Source organism: Hippoglossus hippoglossus, chromosome 5, assembly GCF_009819705.1.
Source record: "Hippoglossus hippoglossus isolate fHipHip1 chromosome 5, fHipHip1.pri, whole genome shotgun sequence".
Lineage (NCBI taxonomy): Eukaryota > Metazoa > Chordata > Actinopteri > Pleuronectiformes > Pleuronectidae > Hippoglossus > Hippoglossus hippoglossus.
In genome coordinates, this window is record NC_047155.1 from 1,025,041 (window position 1) to 1,047,834 (window position 22,794).

General features: G+C 41.8%; 1 protein-coding gene and 1 long non-coding RNA gene across 2 annotated transcripts in view; both read left to right on the forward strand.

The window, feature by feature from the left end:
- Positions 1 to 541: 541 nt before the first annotated feature.
- Positions 542 to 1,757, forward strand: LOC117762211. Its single transcript, XR_004613967.1, has 2 exons — positions 542 to 880; positions 923 to 1,757. It is a non-coding gene; the product is annotated as an uncharacterized LOC117762211 (long non-coding RNA).
- A 3,612-nt stretch (positions 1,758 to 5,369) lies between these two features.
- LOC117762187 overlaps positions 5,370 to 22,794 on the forward strand; it is a 23,210-nt gene continuing 5,785 nt past the window's right edge. Inside the window, exons 1-4 of the mRNA XM_034586708.1 lie at positions 5,370 to 5,387; positions 6,657 to 7,043; positions 11,491 to 11,547; positions 19,727 to 20,177. Of these exons, the coding sequence (XP_034442599.1) occupies positions 6,749 to 7,043; positions 11,491 to 11,547; positions 19,727 to 20,177 (803 nt within the window). The 5' untranslated portion in view covers positions 5,370 to 5,387; positions 6,657 to 6,748. The remainder of the gene's footprint in view (positions 5,388 to 6,656; positions 7,044 to 11,490; positions 11,548 to 19,726; positions 20,178 to 22,794) is intronic.

The following is a 22,794-nucleotide window of genomic DNA, read 5'->3' on the forward strand; positions in this document are numbered from 1 at the left end:
ACACTTTTCTTTCTTCTTACTCTAAAGGTTTAATATTCCTGTATCATTGTGTAATAACAACATGTGCCTTCATCTTCCTGCCTTAAGGTTTACAATCATTCAACAGTAATATCTTCAGTGACTTGTAATAGCTGCTAATTAGGATTTAATTAACAGTCTGTTAATTAAGGTTCAATTAACAGATGCAGACTTTTACTTTCTTTCCCCACAAGGAACAAACAATATTCCTCCTGCTGCTGCTGCTGCTGCATCTTGAGCTGTAAATATATGACCTGAAGGTCTTTGGTGCATTTTGACGCTACATAGGTGGAATAAGTTGTTCCCAGCAGATGAGATAAATAGTGTTTGTGTAAAAGAATCTTCATGTTCACAAGGTGCAGGATTCATGAAATGAAATATTGATTTTGATGTAAACTACATCCACATGACTACGTTTAAAACACAAACTAAAACTGAGAAGCTTGAACTCTGTATATAGAAGATACAACTGTTTACATGTGGGGGAGACCAGATGTTATTCGGACAATCTGCACCCAACTACCCAAAGCTTCCTGTTTGCTCCGGCACACGCATGCCCAGTGTAGGTGAGGTGGTCACGTGTGTTTTCAGCGTGTTAGTAAGGACGGAGATGAAAACTGACACGGAACCAAAACGCTCGTGGGCCGAGATGGTTTTAATGTAGTCGTATGGACGTAGCCTCGGAATCGTCGTGTTAGTCGTACCTGAGACTGAGCTCTGTGCATCTACATCAGGAACTTTCCACCAAGGCCACCATGTTTCTACGGTAGCCCAGAACGGACAAAACAGAAATACTGGTTCTTAAGAAGGCCTTTCGTGTTTTACGTTTAGAGACATACAGCATGTGAACCCAGTCTGGGACGTAACGTCTGTGAGAACTCGCAGACTAGACGATCCAGTCGAGACGCAGGAGCACACACTTTAAACTAACGATTTCTGGGTGCGATTCCACAGACTTGGGAAACTTTCGTGATTAAACGTGACTTAAGAATAAACGCTAACATGGAGGTGGACTGTCGGTGTCGTCAACTGGTTGCGATTGTTGTGCACTGAAAAACGTGATCGACTGAATCAGACCCGAAGTTGCGCTCATCATCGAGTGTCGGCCGCCGTTACCGGACAGCTGCTGTAGATTCTTCTACACACCTGGAAGGGAAGGGCTGTTCAGTTGGTTGCAATATGTACCTTCACCACTAGAGGCCACTCAATCCTACACATTGTACTTTTGATATTCGTTTCTTTATTACAGAGGATTGGCTCCTCGTGCTGTACATTTTTAACAATAAATATTTTTTTCTAAGTGTGTAGATTTGTATATAGACTCTATATAACACAGGTATGTACTATTTGTATTATTTACTTGGTTTTAGTTGTTTTTCTGGCTCAATTCCAAATAATTCTCAGCAATACAGGATCCAGACTTGAGCCGTCGTCACCGGAGCAACACCGATTGACAGTGATCATTATTTTGGTATTTTTTTTTCTCATGTGTGTGATTTTGTTTACTGCTTATTTCAGTTGGAAGTTTTTTATCCGCTGAATCAGCCAGACGGTGTATAATGTACATTACGTTGTGAATAGTCACATGAACTGACTGTTTGGGTTATTGTTAAAGAAACACTCCTTTAAACTGTTATTTTTACTGTTTGTTATTATCTGCAGAATGTGAACTCTGTGTTGATGTTGGTCTTAATTTGTAAGAAGAACTTTTAAGTATATAATAAAAATGGAAAAGTTGAATTTTGGAGCTTTCACGATGCTGTTTGTCACATTTACAAAAATCCAAACTGAAAACAAAGGCAGTTCCTCAAGCTCAATATATTGTACATATTAATATAATCATACTATATTGTGGAGTATTGAAAATTCTTCAGGTTAAATATGACGTTTCCCACAGTGAACAAAGGGATCTCTGCCATTTTGGATGCTGCAGGTTGTTCATATGGGTGGAATCGTTTCTCCAGAGGATGAATCCTACCAGCTCCACGTCTGATGTTTGTTCTCAGTGGAACGTCTCAACAACTTGGATGGCATTTCATGATGTAATAACTTGTCCCCATCATCAGATAAAAACTTTAGTTCAGCTAAAAATGTAAAATCTTCCATTTTGTCTTTGTTTCCTGCACAAACAGATATTTTGGTCTCGGGGTTTGAATGAACAAAGGAGTGTGGTGATATGATTGTCCAGTTCTTTCGGGACACAGTTTCTTGGATGCTCCATTGTTAATATTTCTGTCTGTTGGAGTTTTTATTCCGTCACATTGTTTTCTGCTGCGGCCTGTGACCGAGGCCCTGCGCAGGATTTCCTGACAGGAAATCATACGGAGGCTCGGCGTGGAGAGTTGATCCCTGAAGTTAAATTCTGCAAACGTCCTCACTGAGCCACCAGAGAACATTTAACAAGACAAGTTGTTCTGTGGGTGACAACGTTCAGTCCACGGATCTCAAGCACACAACACCTTAACACATGGAGGATTATAGAAAGCTGAGAGCCGTCTGTCTGTTGTTTGACATGTAGGCGCAGTCATGGGACGTCTGGTTGTTTTTGTTGGGTCGTCGTGGTTAGTGCATGTCTCCGAGGCGTCCCGGCGTCTCTTTACTGCGTGTGCTGCATCCACTTCACAGTTTGTTTGGTTTAACCCTGGGTGTGACAGTCAGTGGATCTGAGAATAGATCATCGCTCTTAATACTGTGACTGCAGCCTCTGTCCAGGTCTTTAGACCCAAACGTACGGTGGCCCTGAAGTGCAAAACACCACGGACAATCACAAAACGTTTGTGTGTGCATCCGTCCAATCAACAGCAGGTATCGACCATGTGTGTCAATAAAGATGGACAACGTGTCTCCACTTCCTCCAGAGATGAAGCCTAAATATCCTCAAGACGAACGCTGCCATCTTGCACAGTAACAGTCTGCAGCTGATCAGATCTGATCAGAAACACTTGAACAAACATCAGAGAGATAAGAACGACCTGAAATGACAGAAACATCTTTGACAAACATTTATTTAACGTTTTATCTTTTAGTTTGGTCCATGTCCCATCTGCTAACATGGAGGAGGCGGGTCTATGGTACTGACCTTTTCTGATAGAAGATAATGTCATATTCGCTCTCTCTCTCTCTCTCTCTCTCTCTCTCTCTCCAGCAGAGTGACATAAGAACCAGTGACAGTGTTTGACTTTGTAACTCCACCAGAGAAGCTTGTGTTACCTCGTCCAGCTGCAGCTCTCTGAGCGTCGTCCACTAGAGTTCATGCTTTCTGTGTCGCTGTGACTCGAGTGCATCATGAACAAACATCTTTCTAAACTCTGATGTGCAGCAGCAGCGTTTGGCTGCTTGTTGTGCATCTTGATGTTATTGTCAGGATGCAGCGTTTCCTGCCTCAGAGCTATTTTCTGCTGTGTGTGTGTGTGTGTGTGTGTGTGTGAACACTTCAGGAAGTCTTGTGTAGTGTCAGCCCAGCGTTCTGGGAGCTCCAGATGCTCAGGGTCTCTGTCTCTTTTATACACAACACAGCCTGAAATCTGTGTTCTCTCTCTGGCCAGCAGGGGGCGACTCCTCTGGTAGTTTCTATAGAAGTCTCTAGAAAGTGACTTCTCACTTTATAACGTCAGGAAACATTCAGGAGTTTCTGTCTCAGTCTCTAGTTTCAAGTCTTCTTCAAACAGCTGATGTTCATTTAGTGAATTATGATCATTTAGAGTCAAACAGACCATAAAGCACCGGGTGTGTTGGGGGGGGATACCACAGTGTGATTGACAGCTAGTACCGTCCAATGGGTGCAGGTGTCAGGTGTAGGTGGGTGTGTCCTCGAGCTCTCAGTCAGGCTCCACCCCCCGCTCCTCCAAATATGGTTACTTCTGTTTTAAAATAACCAAGATGGCTGAACAGGATGTGAAACTGAGGCTCCAGAGCAGCAGCTGACGAACTGAAGGTGACGTCACGGTGGGTTGATGCTGACTAAGAACATAAGATTCTCAGTAGTGTGATTAAATCTGAGGCAAAACTAAACTGAAAAATGAAAATTAAACAGTGAAAATTAAAAAACAGAAAACAAGTACCCACAGTTATGTTACTTCCTGATGGGTCCGTATATTCAGCGTTAGCATGAAGTTGCTGACTCACCAGCAGCGCCATTGCTCTTGGAGGATGAGAGGAAACGCCCTGTGGGCAGCACGACTTCACTCACCAATACACTTTGAACAATAATGTTTGGATGTGGTTCAGTGGCTTCAGTTGCTTCACTGCTCGGTGGGTTTGGACCAGATGCCACATGTTACAGTCAGACATGTTTCTTCTGATCAAAAGTGTTTTTAATACACGAGAAATATTTCCAGACACACGTCACATCTCGTGATGCACACGCTCGTCTTGTTTTTGAGTTTTTCCTCTTCAGGCTCTCTGCCACAGCTCATGACAGGTTCGCAGGAGGAAATTCCTTCATGCCGAGGGTTTAACATTGGTATGTCACCTGCATGGGCAGGAGCAGGGTTGAATGAATTACTGCGTCTGTGCAAACAAAGATCTTCTACTGTCAGTGTTTGCTCCCTGAACTTCACCTGATTCTCAGCCTGCACCTTTAACATCTCAGCTTCTCACGCCCCTGCTCCAAACTCACATGCCCAAAGTGAATAGAGAATATCTCTGCTCCTTTAAGGTCTATGTGATTAACTTTGGTATCTATATAAAAGTTAAAACCAGTTTGACACGACGAATGCATTTGAAACACCAGTCAGACGAGGTTTCTTGTCGTTGCTCCGCTCGTCTGTGCTGCGTCCTCCGCTGCTTCTCTCATGATCGTTCCACTCAGGACCACTTTGCTTGAAATGTAACATCACTGACCAACTTTACTGATGGGTCAAGAGGTCAAGCTGCCCCACGTTACAATCAATGTTCGAATTTGGAATAAAAGGTCCCAGCCCTACTCAACGTAAATGAAAGATTTCATGTCCGTCTAAAGAGAAATAACATTTTAGACTGAATGTCCACTTCCTCTGATAATCCACATGACAACATCTGAACCTGATGAGCAGAGCTAAGTTACAGATGTTATAGTTGAGATATGCACAAGTGTTTATTCCATCTAAACACAACTGTTTACCAAAGAAGCAGATTCATTAATGTCTCTTATGGTTTTAGTCTCAATATCTTCCCAAACTTCACTGAGAGAATTTCATGTTCTGAAGTCAAATCAGAGTTGGTTTGAGCTGGACGTCAGATGCAAAGTTCCAGTGGGTGCGGTCGATTCCGCAGACTGTGGTTTACCTTTTGTTGCACTGAAACATACTGGAAGTCACTGGCAGGGATTAAAGCTCGGCAGCGTCTGTCTGAGGCTTCAGTGGTGCAACAGGTTCCGAACAGTCGTCATCCCGGGGCAAGAGACAGAGGTTTGAAACAGCTGTTTACAGCAACACTGTGGGTTCAACGTCCACTTGATGGAACAGCTCAGCAGGGCAATAATCACATTCAAATAAAGGCAAAGTAGAGCTTCATATAAAAAGTGCCCTTTAAAAAGTAAAAGCACAGGAGTTTTCTTCATCACTGTTCACGAGTGTGATTTATATATAAGTTTGAATGATTTACGAAACTAATGTTGACTATTTCACACAGTGACGATAAAATGTGTAAATGTGAAAATGCTTTAATCCAAACTGTGGAAAGAATCATGTCTCAGGTGTTTAGCAGCTGCAGCAGAGACACAAACATGTCGTCTGTGTGTGTTTGTCTTTCAGTCAGGGTCAAAAAGACCAGACACATGTCTCTCTGTCTGTCTGTCTGTCTGTCCGTCCGTCTGTCTGTCTGTCTGTCTGTCTGTCTGTCTGTCTGTCTGTCTCTGTCTGTCTGTCTGTCTGTCTGTCTGTCTGTCTGTCTGTCTGTCTGTCCGTCTGTCTGTCTGTCTGTCTGTCTGTCTGTCTGTCTATCTTGTCCCTGTTGTTATTTTGCTGCTGCTTATTTTTTAATGCCTCCACACCAGCGACACCCAGTGGCAGAAGTTATTATGTTTTGGGTTTGTCCATCACTCGTTTGTGTGTCCGTCCGATTCTTGTGAACGCGATATCTCAAGAATTCATTGAGACAATGTCTCTAAATTTGCTACAAACATTCACTTGGACTCAAAGATTAATTCATCAAACAAATCAGACAGATATTTATGAGTGTGTGTGATTTGATGCAGACCCAAATAAAGAATCTGGATTCCAGTGAATTTCCGTATGATTTCCAGTGGTTTCATGTCGGTGGAGGTACGAGCCTTAGTGACTTTGTAGTTAAACACAATTTCCTTTTCATTACAAATGTGTTTCAAAAGTGAAGTTAGATTTAAATAGAAAGATTTAAATAAAGAAATAAAAGCTATAATCTTGGTTTCAGTGTCAAAGCTGAAAAGGTTTGTTCATGTTTCACACTGAAATCTGAATCAGTGTGAAACAGCAGGAACAGGAAGGAATCCTGGAAATAAATTATAAGAATGTGCTCTTCAGATTTGACTTAATAAACTGTCTCTGTTGGTTTTGCTGAAGTTAATATTTGCTCTAAACTTCTGGACTTTGGCAAACTGGCACTCGACAGAAGAATCAACAAATACGCCTGACTCTCCTCAGACCTGGTTGGTCGCTGGTGTCCTCGTCCGTCCTCCTTACGTGGCAGCTGCCTCTGGACTTTATCTTCATGCTTCCTGACTTGTTCAGTCTGGTGGTCGTGGGGCCGAGTCTCAGAGATCGAGTGTGAAAACATGGGCGCTGGATACTCACAGGAAGAAATCGAGGGATTCTCTGTTCAGTACTATAACACTGCTTTACAGGACTCATGCACCTTACCAGATGTGGGCATCGATCAGTCAATGCTGAAATATTCTGGAGCAAACTCCAACGCTGAGCTCCAGAGTTTCTCTAATGAGCTGATCAACAGCGTGCCGGGCTTCGTTGACAGATTTGGATCTCTTGTGGCCCCGTTAACATTGGTCCCAAATGCTGTTGGACTCGGTGCGTTGGTGATTTCCATGATCTTGGAGATCATCGTCAAGAGCACGGGAAAAGCAAGCGAGGATTCGTACAGCTTGCTCCGACGAGTATTTGCTGAAGAGAAAGGTTCGTCTGTCCGGGACACGATGACAGAGTACGTGAGACGCCATCGCACATTCATGAAGAACGAGCAGCGTTTGCGACTGGAGCTCAACAGGTTAGAGACGCAGCTGAGCGGCCATCTCACCGTCCTCAGGAACTCCCTGCTGTTTGACGGACACATGACTTCCCGTGGGTTTAAAATCTGGGTTAATGGAGCCTTCTTCCACCTCCAGATGTTGATCCACGAGGCTCGACTGAATCATCAGGCTGGACAACCGACGGCAACTCAAGTTGATTCCATCAACACGTACGTCGATGTGTACCTGCAGGACCTGGACCCTTTGCTGGAGAAATACAAGACTTACTTGACCACTGTCAACGAAATAGTTTCGAAGACATATTGTTGGGGGGAATGCGTCAGACTGTATTGTCTTATAAAAAATAGTGAGTCCAACTGTGAAACACATCGTCATGGGCATAAGAACGAACTCTGTGACGGTGAAGCTTTGACGAAGGCCTATGTAAATCAGGTTGTCTCAAAATATCCACCAATCACAGGGTTGAAGAGTCAGTTTATAAACGTCAAGAACAACGTCAACGTTGTAATCAAACAACACGACACATTCAGTCTGTGGTAAACGACCTCCGATCAGTCTCCTACGCCAGTTTACGTTTTCATCTTATTCACCGTCAACACGTCTAACTGTGCAAACGTAACATCGTAGTGAGGCAAAGAGCAGGAGAACGATCGTAAGACGTCGTCTGATAGTTAATCACTGAGCAACATGACCGAGTGAATCCAGTTCATGAGGAAGGATCAACTCAAAGTGTCATTTAAAGCTGGTTTACTTTAATCCTCTCATCTACATGTGGAGTTGAGCTCTTCTTGTTTCCCTGTATTGTCATTTTAAAGATGTGAGAAACGTGATTGTGACTTTGTTGTGTTGTTTCTGCTGCTTGTTGTTAATGATTTTAACATGAAAATAAGTGAACAAAGTTTCTGACATTTCTTTATGATCCTGAGTCAGAAGTTAGACACAGAACGTCTCTGCATGTATGAGGATTTTAATAAAGTGAGAAATATTATTTGTCTGGACTCAAACAAAGTTCATGTAAACAGATGAATGAACCAAACTGTGGCACAAACATTGTTGAATTAAAAAAAATTAAACCATGAATCAACAAGATTGTGTCAGTGCAGTTTTGTTGCTGATTTTACAGCTTGTGAGTTGATTTTAAATTACAAATAAAGTCACATGTTTTTTCTCTTTTACAGAACCGTGTTTACACTTAAACAAAAACAATTCAACACAAAATGCAAAATACAAAAACATAATGATAAAGAAAACCCAACCAAGTTCATGACAAGTACAAATCCAGAAAACACACAACTAAAAGCAACACAACCACATAAACACACAGACTAATGATAATAATAAACAACAAATCACACAAACACGTCCGTTATTTTAAAAATCAAGAAAAAGTTTGTTATTGTCCTGAATTAACATGAGAGACGTGTTCATCACACACACTGACTACACACACACACACACACACACACACACACTGACTACACACACACACACACACACACACACACACACACTGACTACACACACAAACACACACACACTGACTACACACACACACACACACTGACTACACGCAGTCAACTACATCACATTGCTGCCATCTAGTGGTTTAAACATACACTTACATTATACAGCGGTGTCTTCACACGCCTTATACATACACTAGTACACTAATACACACACACACACAAACACACACACACTAATACACACATACAGAACACACACACACACACAGCTACGGGTCTATATGGTATAGACAGACTTTTTCTCCAAACCAGCCCGGAGGTGGTTTACGGGGACTACCCTTTCCCGAGGTCCTATGGGAGTCAGGTCAACACACTGCAAACAATCTGAACAACACATCAGCTCACTTCAGGCTGAAGATACGAGCTACACAACTCTATACACACGACCCTGACTGGGTTGTGGTTTTTGCAGACATCTCTCTTTTTGACAAATGTGTGACATTTGAGGACACAACAAACAATGTTGGGACTTTAAAGGGACAATGACGTCACCTTTTAAATAGCTCTTCATTATCATAAACACACACACCTGACAGAACACAGCATAAGGGGGACCTCATTTATTACCATAAAATGAGGTTAAACCTTAGATATTTGTTCAAATAAGAACAAATAAGAACATAATATATATATAAATATATATATATATATTTATATATATAAACAGAGATCACTTAAAAATAAGTGATCTCAATTCTGAGCTTAACCTCATGATGAAGAATAACAGAACTGGAGGTTTTTTTTGCATTTCTTTGCAGCGAACTTTAAATAACTATTGCAATTTTAAACAGGATTTGCATAAAGCAAAAACCTAATTTCTTAGCAGCCACACACGCTACAAACAAAAAACACGTCCATTATGAACTTCCATTAGCTTGTCTGCTGAAGAATAACTTGTATCCATTTTACAATAACACATTTTTAGAAACATAGTGCCTTCTAAAACGTTAAGGCATCAGCCAAACCACAATGCAAACAAAAACAAATGAACACAAGTCAGTGGATTTACAGCTTTTGCTGCTGTGCCTGCCTCTTTGCAGTTGTTCCCCGGTTTCTCACAAAGTCCCTTATATATCGTTCGTTGTGCTAACACGGAGCCTTCGACCATCTTGCAGTGACTGCATTCATGTTTGGTGGCTCGTCTTCCTTTGATTATGTGACTTTTGAAGTGTTGCATTACTGCAGCCACCTCAGCCTTGGACCAGATCTTCTTTTTCACTTTTCTGGAATCATGTTCTTGATGAGTTTTGCCTGGAAGATATACAGGAAAATATGTAGAAAACATTTGTCACACAAACAGAAAACTAAATGTGTTGGCTACTTGGATCCATCAAAACTTCCAACTAATTCCACTAATTGTCTCTTTGATGAAAATTCTTGAGAACTTGTTTCCTGTTGACGGTTCACTTGATATGAAACAGATGAATGAACCAAACTGTCGCACAAACATTGTTGAATTAAAGAAAATTAAACCATGAATCAACAAGATTGTGTCAGTGCAGTTTTGTTGCTGATTTTACAGCTTGTGAGTTGATTTTAAATTACAAATAAAGTCACATGTTCTTTCTCTTTTACAGAACCGTGTTTACACTTAAACAAAAACGATTCAACACAAAATGCAAAGTACAAAAACATAATGATAAAGAAAACCCAACCAAGTTCATGACGAGTACGAATCCAGAAAACACACAACTAAAAGCAACGCAACCACATAAACACACAGACTAATGATAATAACAAACAACAAATCACACAAACACGTCCGTTATTTAAAAAAATCAAGAAAAAGTTTGTTATTGTCCTGAATTAACATGAGAGACGTGTTCATCACACACACTGACTACACACACACACTGACTACACACACACACACACACACACACACACACACACACTGACTACACACACACACTGACTACACACACACTCACACACACAGACTACACACACACACACACACACACACACAGACTACACACACACACACTGACTACACACACACTGACTACACGCACACACACACACACTGACTACACACACACACACTGACTACATGCACACACACACACACTGACTACACACACACACATACACACACACACACTAATACACACATATCGAACACACTAATACACACAAACACTAATAAACATATACATCACACACTATACTTACTTTGAATAGAACTCTATACTTTATACTTCATCATCAGCAGGACAAGTGAAAACTTTAAAATGTCCACAAAAATAATACAAACACACTTTGTGAGTTTTGTTGAAGTTAATATTTGCTCTAAACTTCTGGACTTTGACAAACTGGCACTCGACAGAAGAATCAACAAATACGCCTGACTCTCCTCAGACCTGGTTGGTCGCTGGTGTCCTCGTCCGTCCTCCTTACGTGGCAGCTGCCTCTGGACTTTATCTTCATGCTTCCTGACTTGTTCAGTCTGGTGGTCGTGGGGCCGAGTCTCAGAGATCGAGTGTGAAAACATGGGCGCTGAAATCTCACAGGAAAAAACTGATGGATTCTCTGTTAACTACTATAACACTGCTTTACAGAACCCATGCCTCTTACCAGATGTGGGCATCGATCAGTCAATGCTGAAATATTCTGGAGCAAACTCCAACGCTGAGCTTCAGAGTTTCTCTAAAGAGCTGATCAACAGCGTGCCGGACTTCGCTGACAGATTTGGAAACCGTGTGACCCCGTTCACTTCTGTCCCAGATGCTGTTGGAGTCGGTGCGTTGGTGATTTCCATGATCTTGGAGATCATCTTCAAGAGCAGCACACAAACAGATGGTTCCTACAGCATGTTCCGACGAGTATTTGCTGAAGAGAAAGGTTCGTCTGTCCGGGACACGATGACAGAGTACGTGAGACGCCATCGCACATTCATGAAAGATCAGCAGCGTTTGCGACTGGAACTCAACAGGTTAGAGACGCAGCTGAGCGGCCATCTCACCGTCCTCAGGAACTCCCTGCTGTTTGACGGACAGATGACTTCCCGTCGGTTTAAAATCTGGGTTAATGGAGCCTTCTTCCACCTCCAGATGTTGATCCACGAGGCTCGACTGAATCATCAGGCTGGACAACCGACGGCAACTCAAGTTGATTCCATCAACACGTACGTCGTTTTGTACCTGCAGGAGCTGGACCATTTGCTGGAGAAATACAAGACTTACTTGACCACTGTCAACGAAATGGTTTCGGTGATAGGTTGTTTCATGGATGCATGCGTCAGAGAGTATTGTCGTATAAAAAATAGTGAGTCCAACTGTGAAATACATCATTACATTCAGTATCAAGACCCCTGTGACGGTGAAGGTGAAGATTTGATGAAGGCCTATGTAAATCAGATTGTCTCAAAATATCCACCAATCGCAGGGTTGAAGAGTCAGTTTATAAATGTCAAGAACAGAGTCAACGTTGTAATCAACCAACACGACACATTCAGTCTGTGGTAAACGACCTCCGATCAGTCTCCTACGCCAGTTTACGTTTTCATCTTATTCACCGTCAACACGTCTAACTGTGCAAACGTAACATCGTAGTGAGGCAAAGAGCAGGAGAACGATCGTAAGACGTCGTCTGATAGTTAATCACTGAGCAACATGACCGAGTGAATCCAGTTCATGAGGAAGGATCAACTCAAAGTGTCATTTAAAGCTGGTTTACTTTAATCCTCTCATCTACATGTGGAGTTGAGCTCTTCTTGTTTCCCTGTATTGTCATTTTAAAGATGTGAGAAACGTGATTGTGACTTTGTTGTGTTGTTTCTGCTGCTTGTTGTTAATGATTTTAACATGAAAATAAGTGAACAAAGTTTCTGACATTTCTTTATGATCCTGAGTCAGAAGTTAGACACAGAACGTCTCTGCATGTATGAGGATTTTAATAAAGTGAGAAATATTATTTGTCTGGACTCAAACAAAGTTCATGTAAACAGATGAATGAACCAAACTGTGGCACAAACATTGTTGAATTAAAGAAAATTAAACCATGAATCAACAAGATTGTGTCAGTGCAGTTTTGTTGCTGATTTTACAGCTTGTGAGTTGATTTTAAATTACAAATAAAGTCACATGTTTTTTCTCTTTTACAGAACCGTGTTTACACTTAAACAAAAACAATTCAACACAAAATGCAAAGTACAAAAACATAATGTTAAAGAAAACCCAACCAAGTTCATGACAAGTACGATCCAGAAAACACACAACTAAAAGCAACACAACCACATAAACACACAGACTAATGATAATAATAAACAACAAATCACACAAACACGTCCGTTATTTAAAAAATCAAGAAAAAGTTTGTTATTGTCCTGAATTAACATGAGAGACGTGTTCATCACACACACTGACTACACACACACACACACACACACACACACACACACACACACACTGACTACACGCACACACACACTGACTACACACACACACACTGACTACACACACACACACACACACACACTGACTACACACACACACACACACACACACACACTGACTACACACACACACACACACACACACACTGACTACACGCACACACACTGACTACACACACACACACACACACACTCTGACTACACACACACACACACACACACACTGACTACACATACACTGACTACACGCAGTCAACTACATCACATTGCTGCCATCTAGTGGTTTAAACATACACTTACATTATACAGCGGTGTCTACACACGCGTAATACATACACTAGTACACTAATACACACACACACACAAACACACACACACTATTACACACCTATATAACACACACACTCTAATACACACATACAGAACACACACACACACACAGCTACGGGTCTATATGGTATAGACAGACTTTTTCTCCAAACCAGCCCGGAGGTGGTTTACGGGGACTACCCTTTCCCGAGGTCCTATGGGAGTCAGGTCAACACACTGCAAACAATCTGAACAACACATCAGCTCACTTCAGGCTGAAGATACGAGCTACACAACTCTATACACACGACCCTGACTGGGTTATGGTTTTTTCAGACATCTCTCTTTTTGACAAATGTGTGACATTTGAGGACACAACAAACAATGTTGGGACTTTAAAGGGACAATGACGTCACCTTTTAAATAGCTCTTCATTATCATAAACACACACACCTGACAGAACACAGCATAAGGGGGACCTCATTTATTACCATAAAATGAGGTTAAACCGTATATATTTGTTCAAATAAGAACAAATAAGAACACAATATATATATATATATATATATATATATAAACAGAGATCAATTAAAAACTAGGGCTACGTTGTAGCACTGACGGGCCCGAGCACCCGCACGTTGAAGCCTGTTGCGGTCGGTGGAGAGAGCGATCAATGACCAAGCGCACGTCTCCGCGTTGCACGCGTTTTGCGCACTGCGGCAAGGACAAACGCTTCACTTCCTGCGTCCGTCGAGCGACGTCGATCCTTGCCTGCTAATTGCGCATTACGATCCACGCCATCAATTGCACATCACACTGTGAAAATTTTATGTAAATCGAATGATAGTTGTAAAACAAAGCTTACTTCCTGTTGCCAGTAGGTGGCGCAATCACTATTATTACCTACAGACTAATATATCTCTTCAAGTAGGGGCTCTGATGTAGCGTGAGCAATTTTGTGTCAATTGGACAATGTTACAACAACTTAATTTTCACACTGATCCGTAGGTGGCGCTATGACCCTGAACTAATATTAATATATGGATGTGTTCAGGTCAAGATAGTGATCATAGGTCAGCATGTCTCTGTCGATTTTTGTACATGTCGGCCAATCGTAGTGCCGGGGCTGCACTTTAGGGGGCGCTAGTCAGGTATTATGCCACGCCCATTTCTTAAAACCATATGAATGTCTGCAGGGGGGGGCTGTTGCTACACAAATGTAGTTTGAGGGAGTTTGAACCTCCAACACCGAAGTTATAGTAATTTCGTGTGTCACGGCGAGGTGATGAACTTTGACCCCACGCCACTATATATGGCATTTGACGAAAAGTTACAGTAATCTTATGCCTTCATTATCAATGTCTTGAGAACCATTTGACACAGTTATGACGTGGCTGCGGGCAGTGGGTGAGGAGGAATACCTCCACGTGTAAGACGTTCCAAAAACAAGACATTTCCTGTTGCCACCAGGGGGCGCTGTGATTTTAAGTCATGATTTCTGTGTAGATGTCATCAGGCCGGGACTCTTGTCTTACATGTCTAGTTTGGACTCGATTGGTCCATGTATGTCCGAGATACAGAACCTCGTGTTTTGATGGCGTGTAATCAAACTTTGACGCCACGCCACGGTCACACCGTGTGACGAAAAATCGATCTTTGAGTTAGTTTTGATCTCCGTCTTGTTGTGATGACACTCATCTCAATTAGAAGTTGATCAGATAAAAGCCCTGGGACAAGTACATCAAAGTAAAAATGTGGAATATGGCCAAAATGGCCACTAAAACCAAAATGGCGGGCTTCCTGTTGCATTTTTCATAATGCTCCTTGAGACTTTTTTTCATGATTGGTCACGATACACCTGGGCTACGATTTTTGTGAAGATCGGTCAAAGGGAAACCTAGGGGCTGCGTTCGTGACCTGGGCTACGATTTTTGTGAAGATCGGTCAAAGGGAAACCTAGGGGCTGCGTTCCAGGGGGCGCTGTTGAGCCATTTTGCCACGCCCATTTCAAATTACTCCAGAATACGTAAATTTTCACCACTTGCTAATTTCCTGCAAAGTTTGGTAAGAAGTTCAGCATGTTAAAGCCCTCAAAAAGCCAATTCATTTGGATCACAATAATAACTAGGGCTACGTTGTAGCACTGACGGGCCCGAGCACCCGCACGTTGAAGCCTGTTGCGGTCGGTGGAGAGAGCGATCAATGACCAAGCGCACGTCTCCGCGTTGCACGCATTTTGCGCACTGCGGCAAGGACAAACGCTTCACTTCCTGCGTCCGTCGAGCGACGTCGATCCTTGTCTGCTAATTGGTCATTACGATCCACGCCGTCAATTGCACAACACACTGTGAACATTTTATGTAAATCGAATGATAGTTGTAAAACAAAGCTTACTTCCTGTTGCCAGTAGGTGGCGCCATCACTATTATTACCTACAGACTAATATATCTCTTCAAGTAGGGGCTCTGATGTAGCGTGAGCAATTTTGTGTCAATTGGACAATGTTACAACAACTTAATTTTCACACCGATCAGTAGGTGGCGCTATGACCCTGAACTAATATTAATATATGGATGTGTTCAGGTCAAGATTGTGATCATAGGTCAGCAGTTCGGAGCCGGTTGGATAATGCAGAGTGGATTTACAAAGTACTTCCTGTTTCATGGCGAATCAGTAGGTGGCGCTATGACACTGAGGAAATATTGACACGTGGAGCTGTTCAGGCTTGAACTATAATCAAGTGACAGAAGTTTGGCGGTGATGGGACAATGCACACTGGAGTTATGACAACATCGTGTCCTTTGGCGAAGGATGATCCTTCGCCGCACCTCAATGTTTACACGGTTTGAGGAAATGTCACCATTCTGACCATGGTCCAATGACTTGACTGAGCTCTTTTGAGCTGTTTATTGTAAAGCAGCCAGGAGCAGTGCATCAAAGTATAAAACATGTCACTTCCTGTAGCCAGCAGGTGGCGCTGTGATTTTAAGTCATAATTTCTGTGTAGATGTCATCAGGCCGGGACACTTGTCTTACATGTCTAGTTTGGACTCGATTGGACCATGTATGTCCGAGATACAGAACCTCGTGTTTTGATGGCGTGTAATCAAACTTTGAGGCCACGCCACGGTCACACCGTGTGACGAAAAATCGATCTTTGAGTTAGTTTTGATCTCCGTCTTGTTGTGATGACACTCATCTCAATTTGAAGTTGATCAGATAAAAGCCCTGGGACAAGTATATCAAAGTATAAATGTGGAATATGGCCAAAATGGCCACTAAAGTCAAAATGGCGGGCTTCCTGTTTGGTCGAGCATATCTATCCAAGAGACTTATTTGTTTGTTATGAAAAGACACATGTCCCTGTCGATTTTTGTACATGTCGGCCAATCGTAGTGCCGGGGCTGCACTGTAGGGGGCGCTAGTCAGTTATTATGCCACGCCCATTTCTTAAAACCATCTGAATGTCTGCAGGGGGGGGCTGTTGCTACACAAATGTAGTTTGAGGGAGTTTGAACCTCCAACACCGAAGTTATAGTAATTTCGTGTGTCACGGCGAGGTGATGAACTTTGACCCCACGCCACTATTATGGCGTTTGACGAAAAGTCACAGTAATCTTATGCCTTCATTATCAATGTCTTGAGACCCATTTGACACAGGTTTGACGTGGCTGCGGGCAGTGGGTGAGGAAGAATACCTCCACGTGTAAGAGGTTCCAAAAACAAGACATTTCCTGTTGCCACCAGGGGGCGCTGTGATTTTAAGTCATGATTTCTGTGTAGATGTCATCAGGCCGGGACTCTTGTCTTACATGTCTAGTTTGGACTCGATTGGACCATGTATGTCCGAGATACAGAACCTCGTGTTTTGATGGCGTGTAATCAAACTTTGAGGCCACGCCACGGTCACACCGTGTGACGAAAAATCGATCTTTGAGTTAGTTTTGATCTCCGCCTTGTTGTGATGACACTCATCTCAATTAGAAGTTGATCAGATAAAAGCCCTGGGACAAGTACATCAAAGTAAAAATGTGGAATATGGCCAAAATGGCCACTAAAACCAAAATGGCGGGCTTCCTGTTGCGTTTTTCATAATGCTCCTTGAGACTTTTTTTCATGATTGGTCACGATACACCTGGGCTACGATTTTTGTGAAGATCGGTCAAAGGGAAACCTAGGGGCTGTGTTCCAGGGGGCGCTGTTGAGCCATTTTGCCACGCCCATTTCAAATTACTCCAGAATACGTAAATTTTCACCACTTTCTAATTTTGTGCAAAGTTTGGTAAGAAGTTCAGCATGTTAAAGCCTCAAAAAGCCAATTCACTTTAGTCACAATAATCCTTTCAATTTCAATAGGGCCTCTCACCATTCGGTGCTCGGGCCCTAATAAGTGATCTCAATTCTGAGCTTAACCTCATGATGAAGAATAACAGAACTGGAGGTTTTTTTTGCATTTCTTTGCAGCGAACTTTAAATAACTATTGCAATTTTAAACAGGATTTGCATGAAGCAAAAACCTAATTTCTTAGCAGCCACACACGCTACAAACAAAAAACACGTCCATTATGAACTTCCATTAGCTTGTCTGCTGAAGAATAACTTGTATCCATTTTACAATAAGACATTTTTAGAAACATAGTGCCTTCTAAAACGTTAAGGCATCAGCCAAACCACAATGCAAACAAAAACAAATGAACACAAGTCAGTGGATTTACAGCTTTTGCTGCTGTGCCTGCCTCTTTGCAGTTGTTCCCCCGGTTTCTCACAAAGTCCCTTATATATCGTTCGTTGTGCTAACACGGAGCCTTCGACCATCTTGCAGTGACTGCATTCATGTTTGGTGGCTCGTCTTCCTTTGATTATGTGACTTTTGAAGTGTTGCATTACTGCAGCCACCTCAGCCTTGGACCAGATCTTCTTTTTCACTTTTCTGGAATCATGTTCTTGATGAGTTTTGCCTGGAAGATATACAGGAAAATATGTAGAAAACATTTGTCACACAAACAGAAAACTAAATGTGTTGGCTACTTGGATCCATCAAAACTTCCAACTAATTCCACTAATTGTCTCTTTGATGAAAATTCTTGAGAACTTGTTTCCTGTTGACGGTTCACTTGATATGAAACAGATGAATGAACCAAACTGTGGCACAAACATTGTTGAATTAAAGAAAATTAAACCATGAATCAACAAGATTGTGTCAGTGCAGTTTTGTTGCTGATTTTACAGCTTGTGAGTTGATTTTAAATTACAAATAAAGTCACATGTTCTTTCTCTTTTACAGAACCGTGTTTACACTTAAACAAAAACAATTCAACACAAAATGCAAAGTACAAAAACATAATGATAAAGAAAACCCAACCAAGTTCATGACGAGTACGAATCCAGAAAACACACAACTAAAAGCAACACAACCACATAAACACACAGACTAATGATAATAACAAACAACAAATCACACAAACACGTCCGTTATTTAAAAAAATCAAGAAAAAGTTTGTTATTGTCCTGAATTAACATGAGAGACGTGTTCATCACACACACTGACTACACACACACACACACTGACTACACACAAACACACACATTCAGACACACTAATACACACAAACACTAATAAACATATACATCACACACTATACTTACTTTGAATAGAACTCTATACTTTATACTTCATCATCAGCAGGACAAGTTAAAACTTTAAAATGTCCACAAAAATAATACAAACACACTTTGTGAGTTTTGTTGAAGTTAATATTTGCTCTAAACTTCTGGACTTTGACAAACTGGCACTCGACAGAAGAATCAACAAATACGCCTGACTCTCCTCAGACCTGGTTGGTCGCTGGTGTCCTCGTCCGTCCTCCTTACGTGGCAGCTGCCTCTGGACTTTATCTTCATGCTTCCTGACTTGTTCAGTCTGGTGGTCGTGGGGCCGAGTCTCAGAGATTGAGTGTGAAAACATGGGCGCTGAAATCTCACAGGAAAAAACTGATGGATTCTCTGTTAACTACTATAACACTGCTTTACAGAACCCATGCCTCTTACCAGATGTGGGCATCGATCAGTCAATGCTGAAATATTCTGGAGCAAACTCCAACGCTGAGCTTCAGAGTTTCTCTAAAGAGCTGATCAACAGCGTGCCGGACTTCGCTGACAGATTTGGAAACCGTGTGACCCCGTTCACTTCTGTCCCAGATGCTGTTGGACTCGGTGCGTTGGTGATTTCCATGATCTTGGAGATCATCGTCAAGAGCACGGCAGTAGAAAGCGAGGATTCGTACAGCTTGCTCCAACGAGTATTTGCTGAAGAGAAAGGTTCGTCTGTCCGGGACACGATGACAGAGTACGTGAGACGCCATCACACATTCATGAAGAACGAGCAGCGTTTGCGACTGGAGCTCAACAGGTTAGAGACGCAGCTGAGCGGCCATCTCACCGTCCTCAGGAACTCCCTGCTGTTTGACGGACACATGACTTCACGTGGGTTTAAAATCTGGGTTAATGGAGCCTTCTTCCACCTCCAGATGTTGATCCACGAGGCTCGACTGAATCATCAGGCTGGACTGCTGAGGCCAACTCAAGTTGATTCCATCAACACGTACGTCGATTTCTACCTGCAGGACCTGGACCCTTTGCTGGAGAAATACAAGACTTACTTGACCACTGTCAACAAAATCAGTTTGGTGATGACTTGTCCAAGGGATGGATGCTACAGAGACGATTGTCTTATAAAAAATAGTGAGTCCAACTGTGATATACATCATAACGAGGGGAATGAAAACCCATGTGGAGGTGAAGCTTTGACGAAGGCCTATGTAAATCAGATTGTCTCAAAATATCCACCAATCGCAGGGTTGAAGAGTCAGTTTATAAACGTCAAGAACAGCGTCAACGTTCTAATCAAACAACACGACACATTCAGTCTGTGGTAAACGACCTCCGATCAGTCTCCTACGCCAGTTTACGTTTTCATCTTATTCACCGTCAACACGTCTAACTGTGCAAACGTAACATCGTAGTGAGGCAAAGAGCAGGAGAACGATCGTAAGACGTCGTCTGATAGTTAATCACTGAGCAACATGACCGAGTGAATCCAGTTCATGAGGAAGGATCAACTCAAAGTGTCATTTAAAGCTGGTTTACTTTAATCCTCTCATCTACATGTGGAGTTGAGCTCTTCTTGTTTCCCTGTATTGTCATTTTAAAGATGTGAGAAACGTGATTGTGACTTTGTTGTGTTGTTTCTGCTGCTTGTTGTTAATGATTTTAACATGAAAATAAGTGAACAAAGTTTCTGACATTTCTTTATGATCCTGAGTCAGAAGTTAGACACAGAACGTCTCTGCATGTATGAGGATTTTAATAAAGTGAGAAATATTATTTGTCTGGACTCAAACAAAGTTCATGTAAACAGATGAATGAACCAAACTGTGGCACAAACATTGTTGAATTAAAGAAAATTAAACCATGAATCAACAAGATTGTGTCAGTGCAGTTTTGTTGCTGATTTTACAGCTTGTGAGTTGATTTTAAATTACAAATAAAGTCACATGTTTTTTCTCTTTTACAGAACCGTGTTTACACTTAAACAAAAACAATTCAACACAAAATGCAAAGTACAAAAACATAATGATAAAGAAAACCCAACCAAGTTCATGACAAGTACAAATCCAGAAAACACACAACTAAAAGCAACACAACCACATAAACACACAGACTAATGATAATAATAAACAACAAATCACACAAACACGTCCGTTATTTAAAAAATCAAGAAAAAGTTTGTTATTGTCCTGAATTAACATGAGAGACGTGTTCATCACACACACTGACTACACACACACACACTGACTACACACACACACACACACACACACACACACACACACACACACACACACTGACTACACACACACACACACACACACTGACTACACACACACACACACACACACACACTGACTACACGCACACACACTGACTACACACACACACACACACACACACTGACTACACACACACACACACACACACACACACACACTGACTACACACACACACACACACACACACACACTGACTACACACACACACACACACACACACACACACTGACTACACGCACACACACTGACTACACACACACACACACACACACTCTGACTACACACACACACACACACACACTGACTACACATACACTGACTACACGCAGTCAACTACATCACATTGCTGCCATCTAGTGGTTTAAACATACACTTACATTATACAGCGGTGTCTACACACGTGTAATACATACACTAGTACACTAATACACACACACACACAAACACACACACACACACAAACATACACACACTATTACACACCTATATAACACACACACACACTAATACACACATACAGAACACACACACACACACACACACACAGCTACGGGTCTATATGGTACAGACAGACTTTTTCTCCAAAGCAGCCCGGAGGTGGTTTACGGGGACTACCCTTTCCCGAGGTCCTATGGGAGTCAGGTCAACACACTGCAAACAATCTGAACAACACATCAGCTCACTTCAGGCTGTGTCACAAACATTGTTGAATTAAAGAAAATTAAACCATGAATCAACAAGATTGTGTCAGTGCAGTTTTGTTGCTGATTTTACAGCTTGTGAGTTGATTTTAAATTACAAATAAAGTCACATGTTCTTTCTCTTTTACAGAACCGTGTTTACACTTAAACAAAAACCATTCAACACAAAATGCAAAGTACAAAAACATAATGATAAAGAAAACCCAACCAAGTTCATGACAAGTACGATCCAGAAAACACACAACTAAAAGCAACACAACCACATAAACACACAGACTAATGATAATAAAAAACAACAAATCACACAAACACGTCCGTTATTTAAAAAATCAAGAAAAAGTTTGTTATTGTCCTGAATTAACATGAGAGACGTGTTCATCACACACACTGACTACACACACACACACTGACTACACACACACACACTGACTACACACACACACACACACACACACACACTGACTACACGCACACACACACACACACACACTGACTACACATACACTGACTACACGCAGTCAACTACATCACATTGCTGCCATCTAGTGGTTTAAACATACACTTACATTATACAGCGGTGTCTACACACGCGTAATACATACACTAGTATACTAATACACACACACACACAAACACACACACACACACACACACAAACACACACACACTATTACACACCAATATAACACACACACAAACACACACACACACACACACACACACACACACACACACACACACTATTACACACCAATATAACACACACACACTAATACACACATACAGAACACACACA